The 14,324-nt window shown below is 33.8% G+C and overlaps 1 protein-coding gene across 1 annotated transcript in view; it reads left to right on the forward strand.

The window, feature by feature from the left end:
* TTC13 (tetratricopeptide repeat domain 13) overlaps positions 1 to 14,324 on the forward strand; it is a 40,732-nt gene that overhangs the window by 7,867 nt on the left and 18,541 nt on the right. The window contains exons 4-12 of the mRNA XM_074167274.1: positions 242 to 312; positions 2,460 to 2,525; positions 3,803 to 3,895; positions 4,965 to 5,081; positions 5,910 to 6,020; positions 8,726 to 8,808; positions 11,509 to 11,650; positions 13,018 to 13,192; positions 13,607 to 13,763. Coding sequence (XP_074023375.1) covers positions 242 to 312; positions 2,460 to 2,525; positions 3,803 to 3,895; positions 4,965 to 5,081; positions 5,910 to 6,020; positions 8,726 to 8,808; positions 11,509 to 11,650; positions 13,018 to 13,192; positions 13,607 to 13,763 — 1,015 coding nt within the window. The remainder of the gene's footprint in view (positions 1 to 241; positions 313 to 2,459; positions 2,526 to 3,802; positions 3,896 to 4,964; positions 5,082 to 5,909; positions 6,021 to 8,725; positions 8,809 to 11,508; positions 11,651 to 13,017; positions 13,193 to 13,606; positions 13,764 to 14,324) is intronic.

The following is a 14,324-nucleotide window of genomic DNA, read 5'->3' on the forward strand; positions in this document are numbered from 1 at the left end:
TGCCTGAACAACTTGCAAAAAGGAGACAAACCACAAGACCCAAACCCAATTCTGATGAGCACAGTATGAATTGAATAATTAACGAATGATAGGTAGTGGTTGAAGGAAGTAATTTCAGTGGCAGTTCAGAAATCATTTGACTACTTAAATCTTCAGTGCAATGTAGGAACTTACATTAAATACAACCAACTTGTAAAATATATTAAAAAAATGAAATGTTTCTTGCTGCTTTTTTTGTTAGCAATTGCTTACGTGTTGATTGGCAACGGCTTGTATGATGAAGCCATACGACATTTTTCAACAATGCTGCAGGTAAGTTTTCTGTTTGCACCCCTAAAAATCACTCTATGAAATTATCCATTACAACATATGGGTTTACTTAAAACAAAGATTCAATTAAGGATTTTAAAATGTGAGTAATTATACTATTATTTGTTCATTTTTTCCATCCAAACATAAGCATACTCTTAAAATCAGGTGATTCGGTATCTTGGTTATTTGTTGAGTATTTTTCTCGTCTGTAGGAATAAACTTCTTACAGCACTTTGGCAAAGAAAAAAAGCATCTTCAGAAACCTGACCTGTGCAAAATTGAAATTCCTTTAATTGCCCTCTTAATGTGTAGGCTGAGATATTTTAATGTGGAATTTTATTTGAGCAACAGTTAATATGTTGCCAGTAACATCAGAAAAAAACCCCGAGACATCACTTATTTCTAGTGATAAGTACCACATTGCTTTCATGTTGATAAATAATTTTGTATGCAGGGTTTATCCTCCTCCTTCAGTGGTAAGCATTTGATGAGCTTAATATATAAATAAAATGTAACTAATACTTCAAGATTTATTTTTTTTTTCTGACCAAGGTAAAGAATTCAGAATCTTCTATGAAGTAGAAGGTAGCCACTTTTAAAACAAAACTAACCCCAACAGTTTAAAAGCTTCAACTAAAGCTCATTTCAAAATACTGTATTTTTATGGCTAAGAATGTGGGACTACCAGAAGCATGGACCTGCTTTTTGATCTAGATTGATTGTAGTACACAAATGCAAGCCAAAAGTAATGCTGCAAATATTAGTGTGTATCTTTTTTAACTCAAATGTCATATGGCTCATGCTTAAACTGAGTGAAAATGTGGCAATTTAATGGAATTATTTCCAGGGACTTTATCAGAGGACCAGAGTGGTTTTTGTTGGTTTTTTTGTTTGTTTGTTTGTTTGTTTGGGTTCTTTTAGATGTTTGCTGATATCTGTCTGATTTGTTTTCAATGTGAGGAATGATTTTTTTTTTTTTTTTTTCCCAATAAGAAAAAGTGAAGACGGGCAAGATACAGCGAATCTGTATGAGAAGTGTGTACATAATAGAGTACCTTTACAATGCACGCATCTCAGTTGAAATGAATATTGTGCTTGTTGTATGCCTGAAAGGCTGTAAAGTGGTTATGATTGTTCACTCTATCTTCCATAAGGGAATTTTAATACTCACCAGATATGTGTTTTGAACATTTAACAGAACAAATTAGCCTTGTTTAGCCACTGTATTAAAAGCAGGGAAGTTACCTGAAGTTGATGTTGGTAAGTGTGCACTTGGAATCAGCTCAAGTCTGGCCAGCTGCCAGCATTGGTGTGCCACATACCTGCTGTTCTGTTAATGAAAGAATTTATTTCTTGGCAGTTGTCCCAGTTAAATGAGACCAGGTCTATGCTACAAACTTTAGTAGCACAGCTGGTTTTTGTTGCAGCTGTGAAGATAGGTGATTCCTGACTGGTTTGCAGGGAAACTGACTGCATAGGCATTGTTGTGCCAAGAAAACTGGTTTTGCTGCTGTAGTTCTTCAAATTTGGGTGGGAAACCATGGCTGGAGTAAATAACATTGAACAAGGAGTAGATTGGCTATGTGAGCTGCTTCTTACACAGGGAGTTAAGTCTAGCCCAAGGAAGGTTCGTTTGCATTTTGCAGAACTGTTTAGGTAGAATAGCTCTCGTTTTAGTTGCTGCCTGAATACAAATTTCATCAGGATGTCAATGCTTCGTAATTTTATGTCTTAAATTTAAATTAGGAACAAATCAAGTTTTGACTGGCTGAATTGTGTGGGTTTTTTTATTATCACTTCAGTGACAATAGACAAAAGAAGTCATATAATTACCCATACGGTTACAAATAATGAAGTTTGGACAACAGGCTATACCAATGTGTACAAAGCTTCTGATAGGTGGTCACTGACACTGTAACTGCACTCTCTTTAGCTCATTTTCCAGACAAATACTCTAGAACAATTCCAGTAAATTGAATTGCAAGTTGTGCGCATATGAAAGTATGGACTGTAATACAATCAATTCGTTTGCCCGATAACTGTGATTGTTCATTGCTTACTACTTAAGCAAGAATATATACTGAAGCAAGATACCTTTTAAAAAGAGCCAAACAACTGATGATTGTATTCATTTTTAATCTTAACAGGAAGAACCAGAGCTGGTTAGTGCAATTTATGGACGTGGGATAGCATACGGAAAAAAAGGACTACATGTGAGTAGATAATTATTTAAATTATTACCTGACTGAATTATTTTAATCTAAACTATAATAAAGCCCATAACAGGAGGAGCTAGACTGATTAGAACTTGATGGGTACATCCCAAAGCCTTTGTGCTGTTCTACTGTGATGGTGTGTCCATCCCCTGGTAGGTGCTCCATAACATAAGGGGATCTAGTGGATCATACTGCTCAAGCCATGGGTACATTTGCTTTGTGCGACTGTGGACATAAAGCGACATGACATCATATGTATACCTCCTTAAATTTGTACAAAACAATTTAAAGTTCAATTACTTTAGCTCATTTATTTACTTACATTTGTTACATTTGACTGCTCAAGCAATTCCCTGAGCAAAAATAAATTCAAAAGTAGACTATGGTCCTTATAGTTTGCGTTTGTGGCCTGTTGAGTTGTGATTGACTGGTTGCTGGAATTCTAGAAGAAAGACTAGTTAAATAACTTCTCAAAAATTTTCTCTGTGCAAAATATTTAATCGTTTAATGGTGCTGACAGGAGCTTGAAGTCCCTTGGATTTGCGTGTTTTTAACACCAACATGAGTTTGTTTTCTTAATTCAGCTAGATGTTGAGAGAGCTTCACTTTATAAAAGTTTCTGTGAGTGATGCCTTCAAGATGCAAAGATGATGTTAAGCACGTGCAAAATTTTTATGCCTTGAAAAAGAAGAAAAAGGTCAATGAAATCTAATGGACAACTCACTATATAACCAATTTGGATTTTTATTCAATTAAGTAACTGCTTCCATCCTACAACTTATTGCGGACAATACAAAAATTTAGATAGGCAAGATGGTGATGGTATCAACCCTTTCACCAGTACTACTTGGACTTAGTTGCAGACAATAGTGATGAAAACACTGATGGGTGAGTGTATGTGTCTGTGTTGGAGTTCTTGTGAGAGCTTGAGCCAGCTTTGCTGCCAAGAATGGTACCTACGGAGCCATAAACTTAATGTTTATTCACAGAACTATATTAATAAATTATTAGAAGTACAGCACAAAGGTGATATGTACAAGCAAAGTTTATTTTTCTTGTTTATAGCAGGTGGGTGAGTTGTTTTTTGGTTTGTTTTTTTTTTTCAGCTATTGTAGAATACTGCAACTTAATATTATTAGCAAAGGTGTGAAGGGCTTTTAATGTAAACTGGTACACTTTCAGAAACTTAGCAAATCTAGTTGTCTTTTGGTCTTTGGGGTATATTACTGTAAGTATGCACGGTTGTTTACCTTGTTTATTTTCCTCCTTTTTAGGATATGAAAAATGCTGAACTTGCTCTGTTTGAGCTCAGTAGGGTGATTAGTCTAGAACCGGATCATCCTGAAGTATTTGAACAGCGAGCAGAAGTGAGCAATTTTTGTCTCTCTTTAGATTTTTGGAGAAGTTGCAATTATACAGTGTTTTCAAGTATTTTTTCATGATTTAATAACTAAAGGTCTTATCTGTGTTTTTCTGTGAACGTTCTTCCTTTCTTTTAAAATATATATATTTGCTCTCAAACAGTGTACTTTGTGGAGTGATTATTTTTAAAATGAAACACATACCATACAGAGTTACTATAGCCAACAGAATAGCATATATTGTATCTAAGTGTTTAGTTTCTGACATGCTACATAGCAAGATCATGTGTGTTTTGGTTGGGTTTTTTAATATAGTGAATCAAAATATCACTTGGACCTTATTGGTTGCACTTAGTGTCACCTTAGCAATGGTAAAATGCCAAACTTGTAAAGAATGAGTTTTTAATCAAATGTTTTAGTTTAACATTCATGCATGTAAATGAAATATCATTCAGATACACAATACTTTTCGTTTTGAAAAGAATATTTTGTTTTGCCAATTAAATTACAGAAAATATATTTCAAGAAGCAGCTTTGTAGGCAAATGAAAAAACAAATATTTATTAGTCAGCATACTGAATAACTGCCATAATATGAAATTGTAATTAACAATTTTCATGTTTTAATGATTTATTAATACATTTATTAATAATCTTGATTTAAAAATGTGAAAGGCATTCAAATAATTGGGAAATAGTTGGGGAGAATATTTTGTCAAAATAAAAAGGTTTATGAGAATACTTTAATTACATTTTCAATTTAATATGTTGAAATAACTTGAAATAGAGTATTTTGCTTTGGCTGACTTGTTTTTATTTGGAATACTAGGTTCTGCAAATGTTATTGGTGTTCATGTATACTGATATTTTTTGGAGGAAAATGCTTTCAGCTTTTTGCCTCTGATAGTGGCTTAAAAGCAATAATTACCGAAACTTACAGTAGAACGTTCCAGCCTGTTCTAGCCAATACAGTCGCTCTGTTACAGTTGAACATGAAAAAGTCTAATCTTCATATTTCTAAAATGAATCTATTCTGCCTGCTTATTCTAAACTATGTTTTTGTTTTATACTCTTAGATATTGTCCCCACTAGGACGAATCAGTGAAGCATTGTCTGATCTCACCAAAGCTATTCAGCTACAACCATCAGCACGGCTCTACAGGCACAGAGGTACCCTTTACTTCATATCTGAGGTTAGTGGATTTTAGGGATTTGGTTTGGTTTTGTTTGTGTGAATGCTGTCGATTTTTTGTCGTTGCTTGTGCCAGTTATTACTTCTGTTCAAGAGCTTCTTTACTATTTAAGTTATAAACCAAAACAACGAAAGTCTTGATTTTGCTGTCGTTGGCTTTCTGACAGTTCAGGGGTATTCTTCAAGTATTTCATCTGCATATCTACTTAATGCAGAGAATCAGGGGAAGTAACTTGCAAGCATATCTCAGATTGTTTTGTGTGTTTGAGGAGTCGGATAGGGATAAAGAATTTGACTTGATTTATAACCTACAGCTGCATTTAAGTAGTGTGATTAAATGCCAGTCTAAAAAGGAGAACAGTTATGGCTAAGGCAGTAACTGCCCTATATACTTAAAAAACCCACACATGCCACACAACAACAAACAAAAAACCCTACAAAAATTCTAACATCCTGTTTCACTGTGTAATCTGTGTGTTGTTCTTACTCTTTATTGTAAAACAAGTAACTTCATCTTCAAAGATTGTGTGAATACTAAATAGCCAATTTCCCTCTTTATTCTTCTGATTTTACTCTGCTTGTTTCCAGCTATTTTCCCCACTTAATTTACTATGTTTTATATAGCACTTGCTGTAAAAGTTGGAAGCATATTGTGCATTCCTTATTCTTTGGTGTTCTGACTGGCAGTTGACAATTGTTGCCACTTAGCCCTGAGACTGACTTCATATATTAAACAATATCCTGTAATTTACTTTTATGAAGATAAAGCATGCATTCCTCTTTATTTGTACGGTGTTTCCCCTGTCATCTAAAATCTACTTTATCGCAGGATTATGCAACAGCCCATGAAGATTTTCAGCGCTCATTGGAACTGAACAAAAATCAGCCTATAGCTATGCTTTATAAAGGCTTAACCTTTTTTCACAGAGGACTTTTGAAGGTAAAGTTATGTTATAATAATAGTTCATGTACAGCAATAGCCTCTATTTGAAGTTATAAAATAACTATAAAATATAGTTCTATAAAATAGCAGAAATATCGTAGGTGTTGATATACATACTTTCTTTCACATAAGGAAGATTTTTTTAAGGCAAAAGAGTGCAAGTGAAATTAAAAGGTGCCATTACTGGCTGTCATACTTAATGGTATGACATGTAAATACTACTGATCTTGCTGCATCTTGGTAAATCAATGATAACTGATGTGTTTATGGAGTGCTTTGAAAGATGTTTGTATTTGGCACTTTTGCTAATATCTGTATTGTTATATTCAAAATGTCTTCCCATGGAATGGTGACTCCCTAGGCTTTGTGAAGGGGGAAGGGGTGAAGAAGAAGAAAATTTTAAATTCTTCCTTGAATGAGCTATATATACTTTGCTATTTATAACTTCAAATAGAGGGTATTGTTCTACAGTGTTTCCATAATTTGTTACTTCTATGAAATAGTAGAACTATCATAGCTGTTGATATACATATATGATCAAGGAAACTGCTGATAGAGAGCCCTGCATCTGTGTGTGTGTATTATAGCTATATGTTGATTCTGAAACGCCCATATCTAAATTGAGGGAACATAGTTGCTCCCTCAGATTCTAAAGTTCTTCCCATTCTTTAGTGTTTCACCGTTTTCTGACTCAAAACTTCTCTGTTTTAGGTGTAGTAATATTGCACCTGTTTCTTGCTTGTAAAGTATTTAGGGGTAGTGCTGCAGTTTTTCTGAGGGGAGAGTAGTTAGACAAGCTGTCTGAAATGCTCAGTTTGAAAAGTGAAGATGCAACTATGTGATTCCTAAATTGTAACAGATTAGAATTTTTTTTTTTAACCTCTGCTAACAGCTTGGGATTCATAAGGGGTTTTGGGAAGAAATCCTGACAGAACCTGGAGACAGCCCAGAACTCCTGAATTTCAGCCCGGTATCTTTCATAGGCAATTACTGCATGTTTGTGGGTGTTTGGGTTTTTTTGTTGGTGGTTGGTTTGTTGTTGTTTAATTTTTTTTTTTCAGCAAACAGGCTTCTTCTCCGTTTTCTTAGTACCCAAGCTGGTATTTTTTTCCAGACTCTCAGTGTGTGCTGTGAGAACTTCAGGCTGTTGTTGAACTTACTGTCTGTATCGTATTGCAGTCAAATGAGTTACTTGCAAGTCTGTTTGCATTTCTGATTTTTGGTGTAGGCAGCAGAGAGCCCAGAAAGTGATGGTGGGAATAACTGACAAGGTGTCCTGGTTTTGACTGGAATGGAGTTAATTTTCATCCTAGTAGCTGGTATAGTGCTCCCTTTGGGATTTAGAATGAGAATAATATTAATAACACTGATATTTTAGTTATAAACAGCATTTACACTAAGTCAAGGACTTTTCAGCTTCTCATAAATGGATAAATAATGTCTCAATTTGCAAAATAGAAGCGATTGTTTTGTTCTTTCTGATATGCAGATGTGCATTTCTACACCACTACCTCCTTCCGCACAATTTCTTTTGTCAAAGGAAGTCTCTTCCCTCTCTAATGTTCAACTGCTGAGTGATTGTCTGAGTGCCTTTTCATCCCCAGGAATACTGTAGCTTCCAGTCAGGTTCAGGCTGCCCCTCAAAGGAAGGCTTTACATGTCATCTGTTAGGTTTTACTGGGCTTGCTGAAAACTGAGATTTAGGGTGAGGGTGGGAGAGTGTTCATTTCTGAGTGAAAAGAGATTGTTGCTTTTAGATCATTGCTTCTGGGAATAATCTTCTTGGAGTTAAAACCTGTCTAGAGGACATGAGCCTATAAGTAATGGTAGATGATTATCTTGTATTTTTGTTCCATAGATATTTTTGTGCATGTTTTAGTGCTCAGAATGTATTTGATGGTTTTTCTGAATAAGAATCTTTAAATTGACTGAAGATACTAATGATTCTTTCCTTACAGCATTTAATTTCTTGCACTATAGACTTCAAGATACTTTTCAGACATTCCTTCATAATGTGAAGTAGTTGATTATTCCATCCTTAATTCTAAGTCTCAGTACTGCATTTGCCAATTTGTGTAGCCAGTCCAATTTAAAAACCTGAGCTTTTAATCAGATCCTTTGAAGATTTGTTTTAACATATGTTTATAGTTATTTTTAGCTGTTTTATTTTTTATTACATTGTATTCCTCACAGCAGCAGTACATGCTATTGTGTGAAGATGATCACTTACTCTGTAATCTCTCAAAAGAGTGCTTGCTGACTGCGCAACTAACACAGAACACAATAAAACAATGAAAGGCAGAGTACAGATTTGAAGGAGTCTTTTGGACAGCAAAATTAAGAGGTGTACTATGAATGAAGGAGAGACTGCTTTGCTGTAGGGACCAGACTGAGCTTTGAAAGCAAACTCTGAAGGGATTTCATCTCTGAATTCGGTTAAAATGCTAAAAGAATCACTCCCATAGCATCTTTGACAAAGGATTTCCACCTAAATCTGCCATTATCATAAAGATTGTTACAATATTTCATTTGTTATATGATTACTGTATAGATTTTGTAATAAATCAATGCCTTGTTTGTTTCTTCCAAAGATTTTGATGAATAATTGTAAATCCATGGCTAGTAACTACTGAGGATGCTAAAATCAAATGAATGCATTAAATGACAATTTGACAATTTTTGCTGTTGGTGTCTTTCTGTAGGAAGCCATTGAATCATTCAAAGAAGCTCTGAAACAGAAAGCAGACTTCATAGATGCATATAAAAGTCTGGGACAAGCATACAGGTAATTGCACTCAGAAACAGTTTTAAAGCCTTTTTTCTGTCTGATTGCGTTCTTTAAAATGCACTTTTTAAGTTTTACAGGATTGTTACAAAACTGTGCAGAATTGTATGTGTATTTGGTAGCTCCTATAGTCAGTATGGCTATGTCAGGATATGTTCAATAAAAATAATTTCCAGATTTGCTTTTTATTTTTAATTCAATCTCCAGTGGCTCTTCGAGTCTTCCAGACTCAAAGGTTAATGGTGTTTTTCAGTAAGATGTGTTTTAGGTATGCTAAATGATTTTTAAATGATGGAAATGTTTGATACAAGCAGTTGATTAATATGCTCATTAGTTGCCATCTGAGATTATTGTTAAATTTATGCTTAAATTTATGAAAATGTCATTGCATAGTGCATATCACTTTATAGAACTGCTAGATCCTATATCAATTAATCTATCGCCAAAGAGATTTACAGTTCTGAGAATTTAGCTAATTAGGGTATTTTTACTATAGACATGTAGTTTCTTACCTATGAAGTAACTGAAAAAAAACCAACCCAATCTCTATTTAGTAAGGTAACTAGTCATGTTTTTCTTTTTTTAATTTACATTAAAGATAAAATAATTTAATTTATAGTTGAATAAAATGTATTACTTTAAAGGTGGTCTTCAAATAATTACTAAGGAGAAAAGTACGTATAGTTTGTATATAACAAGACAAGAACATAAAATAGTCAGCAACTGAATACCTCTGCCCATTGCAGTTCTTTTCCCAACCTGCTGGTTCTTGTCAACTTTTTATTTCATCTTACATTTTTATTTTTGGAAAGCACTGCTCTACAGCATAAATGCTGCTGCAATGTAAATAAGCCAGGGTTGGTAGGGTTGGTGTGCAAGCATTGCATGATCATGTGCTTTTTTTCTTCAGGCTTTGTGCTTCCTTCAGCACACAGAACATTCAATAATCACTGAAAGCAGTGTCAATTAAATATTATTTTTTGTTGGTATTTTTTGCTTTGTGGACTTGTGCCTTGTTTACCACAGTATCTAAATTCTGAACTCACTAATTTCCTGGTGAGTTTTTCTGTGGTACTTTGTTATTGTGGTGTGTAAGTATTTTCAAGGTGCTAGAAAATAGTCAGTAATTTCTCCTGAAAGGTGGGTGGTTGCATTCTTACATTTCCAATAAACTCTAACTTTTTTTGTTTTGTATTTGGATGTGGGACTACCACTCTAGTTGATCAGCTCTTCTACCCTGTGCCCAAGAAACCTTAATCTGAAGTTTTATTTTGAAGGAGAGAAAAAAGCAAGCCTTAAAATATCTCATTTTGCACTGTATTATTGTTTTATAAAGCAAAAGTCACTTAACCAGAGTATTCCTAGTCAGCTATGTTCATTGCTTTTATTCCCTCTCACTGTCCTCTGCCTCCAAAAGTTCTCTGATCCTCAGGAAATAATAGGGGAAGGACTGTACAGAAATCTACCTCTTGCTTTGTTTTTTTTTTTTTTTTTTTAAGAACTTAATCTACAAAGCACAATTACTGTTGACTCTTCTAAATGCTCAGCAGTTCAAGAAGGACGGAAGCTGAATAGAATATTGTTTAATAACTGAGGACACTGTAACTAGTGACCAGCTATGAAACATCTGAATTACTTTGCCATGAATGCTCAGGTCTTTAACGAGACAGAAATAATAATCTCAATTCTCCTGAGCACTGTTAACTTCAGCTGTCAAATTCTTCTTTCTTTCTAAAATCTTTTATTTTAAGTTCATACTTTCTTTCTTTTGCATCAAATGTATTTCAAATACAACGCTTAAAAATACCTTTTAAAGAATTCTTTTTATAGTGGAAGTAGACAATTCTGAGTCTGATTTGTCCTCCTATACAGCATGAGTTATAGCATTTTACCTATAAATTCCTGCTTCAAACCTAATGACTTTGGTATTTGTGCATTTATTTGAAACCAAAGAGCTGTGGTTAATCACTGTTCTGTCTAAAAATTCTCTTTGGCAAATGTATTTAAAACTAGTAAGTCTTGTTTGGCTTTTTCTAGCGTTACTCTTGTTTGGATTAATTTCATCTAATATAATTTGATGTGGAAAGAATTTCATGATCTTAAACTTAAAAAATCAGTGTACTGGATAAAAAAAACTGAAGAAAAATTATGTCTATTTCAATTCTTTTCATGGTAGTTTCTCCATGGCTATTTTTATTAAAAGCTGTCCTGTTCATGGAGAAATTCCAGTCAATAAGTTTTTAGTTAGTTTCGGCTTTCAAACACCATATGCTTTCTTCTTATTCAGCATTTAAGTAGTTAGTATGTTTTTTAAAATGTATTTATATTTAGAAGTTAAAAAGACCTGTCAGAGAGAGTTTTCCAAGAATGCTTTCTGTAGAAGTTTTGTTTCTTTTAGTTTCTGAAGAAATACCATCGGTGTGTGTTTTCTATGGTTTATGTCTGCTGGGGCTTGTGAAGATTTGTGGTCTTGTGGGTTTGTATTTTGGAGTACACATTTCTGGGAGTGAAAAACTGTGTAGCTGTTCTGTTCTTACCACTGAAGAACAGTTGCAGAATTACTGCTTTTGTGAAAGAAATTTTCCATTAATACTGTGTTCCTCTTTAATGATATTCCCTTTGGAAGCTTAAAAGCAACTTTTAACAAGTAATTTTGTTGCCTTCTATATTCTCCATTTTCCATTTCATGGAATCGCCTAGAGAACTTGGCAACTTTGATGCTGCTACAGAGAACTTCCAGAAGGCTTTGCTCCTAAATCAAAATCATGTTCAGACGTTACAGCTCAAAGGAATGATGCTTTATCATCATGGTAGCTTAGATGAAGCACTGAAGAATTTTAAGGTAAGCAGGCCCTAAGTAAATGCAAAGTTCAAATGTTTTAACAAGAACGAGTGTTCAACAAGTATAATACAATGGAAAAATGTCAAAGGCTTTCTTTCTGAACGCGTGTGTGCATTTGAATTAAAATGCACATTAAGTCTGTCTTAAAAGATGTACAAAAACTTGGAGTTCCTTAAAAAGGAAATTTTCCATTAAAATGGAAATAAAACTAAGATGCTTCCTCTAACTAAGCTTCTAAAACCAAGCTCTGGTTGAAATTATTTTGGGTGGGCTTTTTTTTTTGTTTGGGGTTTTTTTTGTGGTTTTGTTTTTTTGCTTGTGGGTTTGTGTGTGTGTGGTGGTGTGTTTTTGTGTGTTGTTTTTTTTAACTGGTGATTATGTTCTTGCTAATATTTTAGTTTGGTTTGAAACCTAATGCTTTTGTCATATCTGTTTAAGCATACAAAGTTCAAATATTTATCTAATTTTTTGGAGATGTTTTCTTTGTTTTGAAAAACTCGGAATAGGTTGTGATTCATTGTAAATATGTGCATGTTTCCATAGGTAAACAAAATCTTGCTTCTCTCCATTGGCACTAAGTAATGGCCTCATTTTGTAGACAGAACAGTAAAGGCGTATGTTAATCATACATTCATATCCTTAAAACAAGGAATGAAATAAGATGTAGAAATGATTGCATCCCTTTCTGAATGAGTGTGTGCTTATTCCACTGAGAACACTTCATGTGCATTATTATGTATTCACCTTTTATAACGCAATTTGTATATTCCGGTGTAATTGAAAAAAATATTTCAACTTCTAAGGTGGAGATGCTCTTCTAAAGACATGTAATTGCTAGAAGAATCAGAGCATTAATTTTTGAATGATAAATATGAATTTGCTATGTGTTTAATATATAGTAAATAGTTGACTAACATAATAAAGTGTACTAATACATGAAGTAGGGAAGATACGGATGGAAGAAATGGCACAATATATGTTTTGAACTAGCCAGAAATGACTTGTCACTAATATTGTCAGGAGTATGTTTTGTCTAATTTCATTCAACTAATATTGAAACTTCTGTAGTGCTACTACAATTAACACTAGTATCAAACATGATTTATTTGCATAACAATTAAAGAGTGATCAAAAACATATTTGCACTGGCAGTTCCTTTTTTTTTTCCCCTTAATTAAGCTGAAAATATTTTTTCTTACGTTTGCTAGCAATCTACCTGCTCAGCATCATTTGAAAGAAAATTGTGATGTAAGCGGATCTTAATATAAATCTTTTCATGCAGGTCTTCTGACCAAACATGTTAGTTTATTTGAATATACTCATTCTCTCTCTTGATTTACGGGTATTTTGTTCCTTTAATCTCCTAGAGATGTCTACAGCTAGAACCATACAATGAAGTATGCCAGTACATGAAAGGGCTCAGTCATGTTGCAATGGGACAGTTTTATGAAGGCATAAAAGCTCAGACTAAAGTTATGTTAAATGATCCACTACCAGGTCAGAAGGCCACCCCAGAATACCTGAAAGTGAAATACCTCCGAGGTAAGTTGGAATTGTTTTCTGTTTTTAATTTGCTTGAATCCTTTGAGAACCCTAAAAGTGCATGCATGCTTGTAGTTATGGCTATTTTAAAGAAACCGTTGTATGTTCTCATGAGCACTGTTGAGTATGTCAATTCAAAAAAACCCACACACTGATTCTTATTTGTTCATGCAGTTAAAAACTAGGACCACAAATGAAATATACCTTTCTGTATAATGGTAAAGATACTCAGTTGAAATAGGTTTATTTCTGTCTTGGAAATTAGCTAATGGCAAAATGAAATTATCTATGACTAATAACTTTCCAAAGTCATGTTGGTTAACTGACAAACACATAATCTGGTTTTTCTTTTTATGTAATTATATAAGTAGACTGATTATGCAAATGATATTTAATTTTCTTTCTTTCCTCCAGAGTATTCTAGATATTTGCATGCACATTTGGATACCCCACTTACAGAGTATAATGTTGATATAGATCTCCCTGGAAATTTCAAGGACCACTGGGCCAAAAATCTTCCTTTTCTTATAGAAAATTATGAAGAACAGCCAGGGTTACAGCCACATATAAAGTGAGTATGTCTCTCTTGTTTTTTTTTTTTTCTTTTTTTTTTTAAAGCCTACTTCAGATGTTTTTTTTTCAGGTCTTTTTTGTAAAGTGCTATTTCAAGGCATTATAACAGCATAAGTGTTAATGCTATAATAAAGTGCAATTCCACTGAGCATGCAAATCCTTTTCAAAGTCATAGGGATTAGAGTTGGTTTAGTTCATAGATGAGGAAGAATGAAACTTAGGATGCTTTTCCTCACATACTCAATAATATTCATATAATGCTGTTTCATATTCTATGGCCTTACTGATTAACTATTTATTTATTTCTTGCCATTAATGTTAAGGAGTTTATAAGTTTGAGATGCTCAGGGTAGTGTTATGTATCATCCTTATTACAGTTTCTTGTTGTGTGTTAAGTTTTTATTTTGTTACAGGTATAATTTCCTAGTTACTTAATAGATTTTTAATGGCAGCTGCATTTCACTGGGAAAAAATATTCACTGGAGAAACTTAGATAACCAGTATTTTAGGATGAGGGTGATTTCAGTCAACGAAGTGGGGGATTAAGCTTCAAAAATAT

This window comes from Numenius arquata, chromosome 2 (genome assembly GCF_964106895.1).
Source record: "Numenius arquata chromosome 2, bNumArq3.hap1.1, whole genome shotgun sequence".
Taxonomy (NCBI): Eukaryota; Metazoa; Chordata; class Aves; order Charadriiformes; family Scolopacidae; genus Numenius; species Numenius arquata.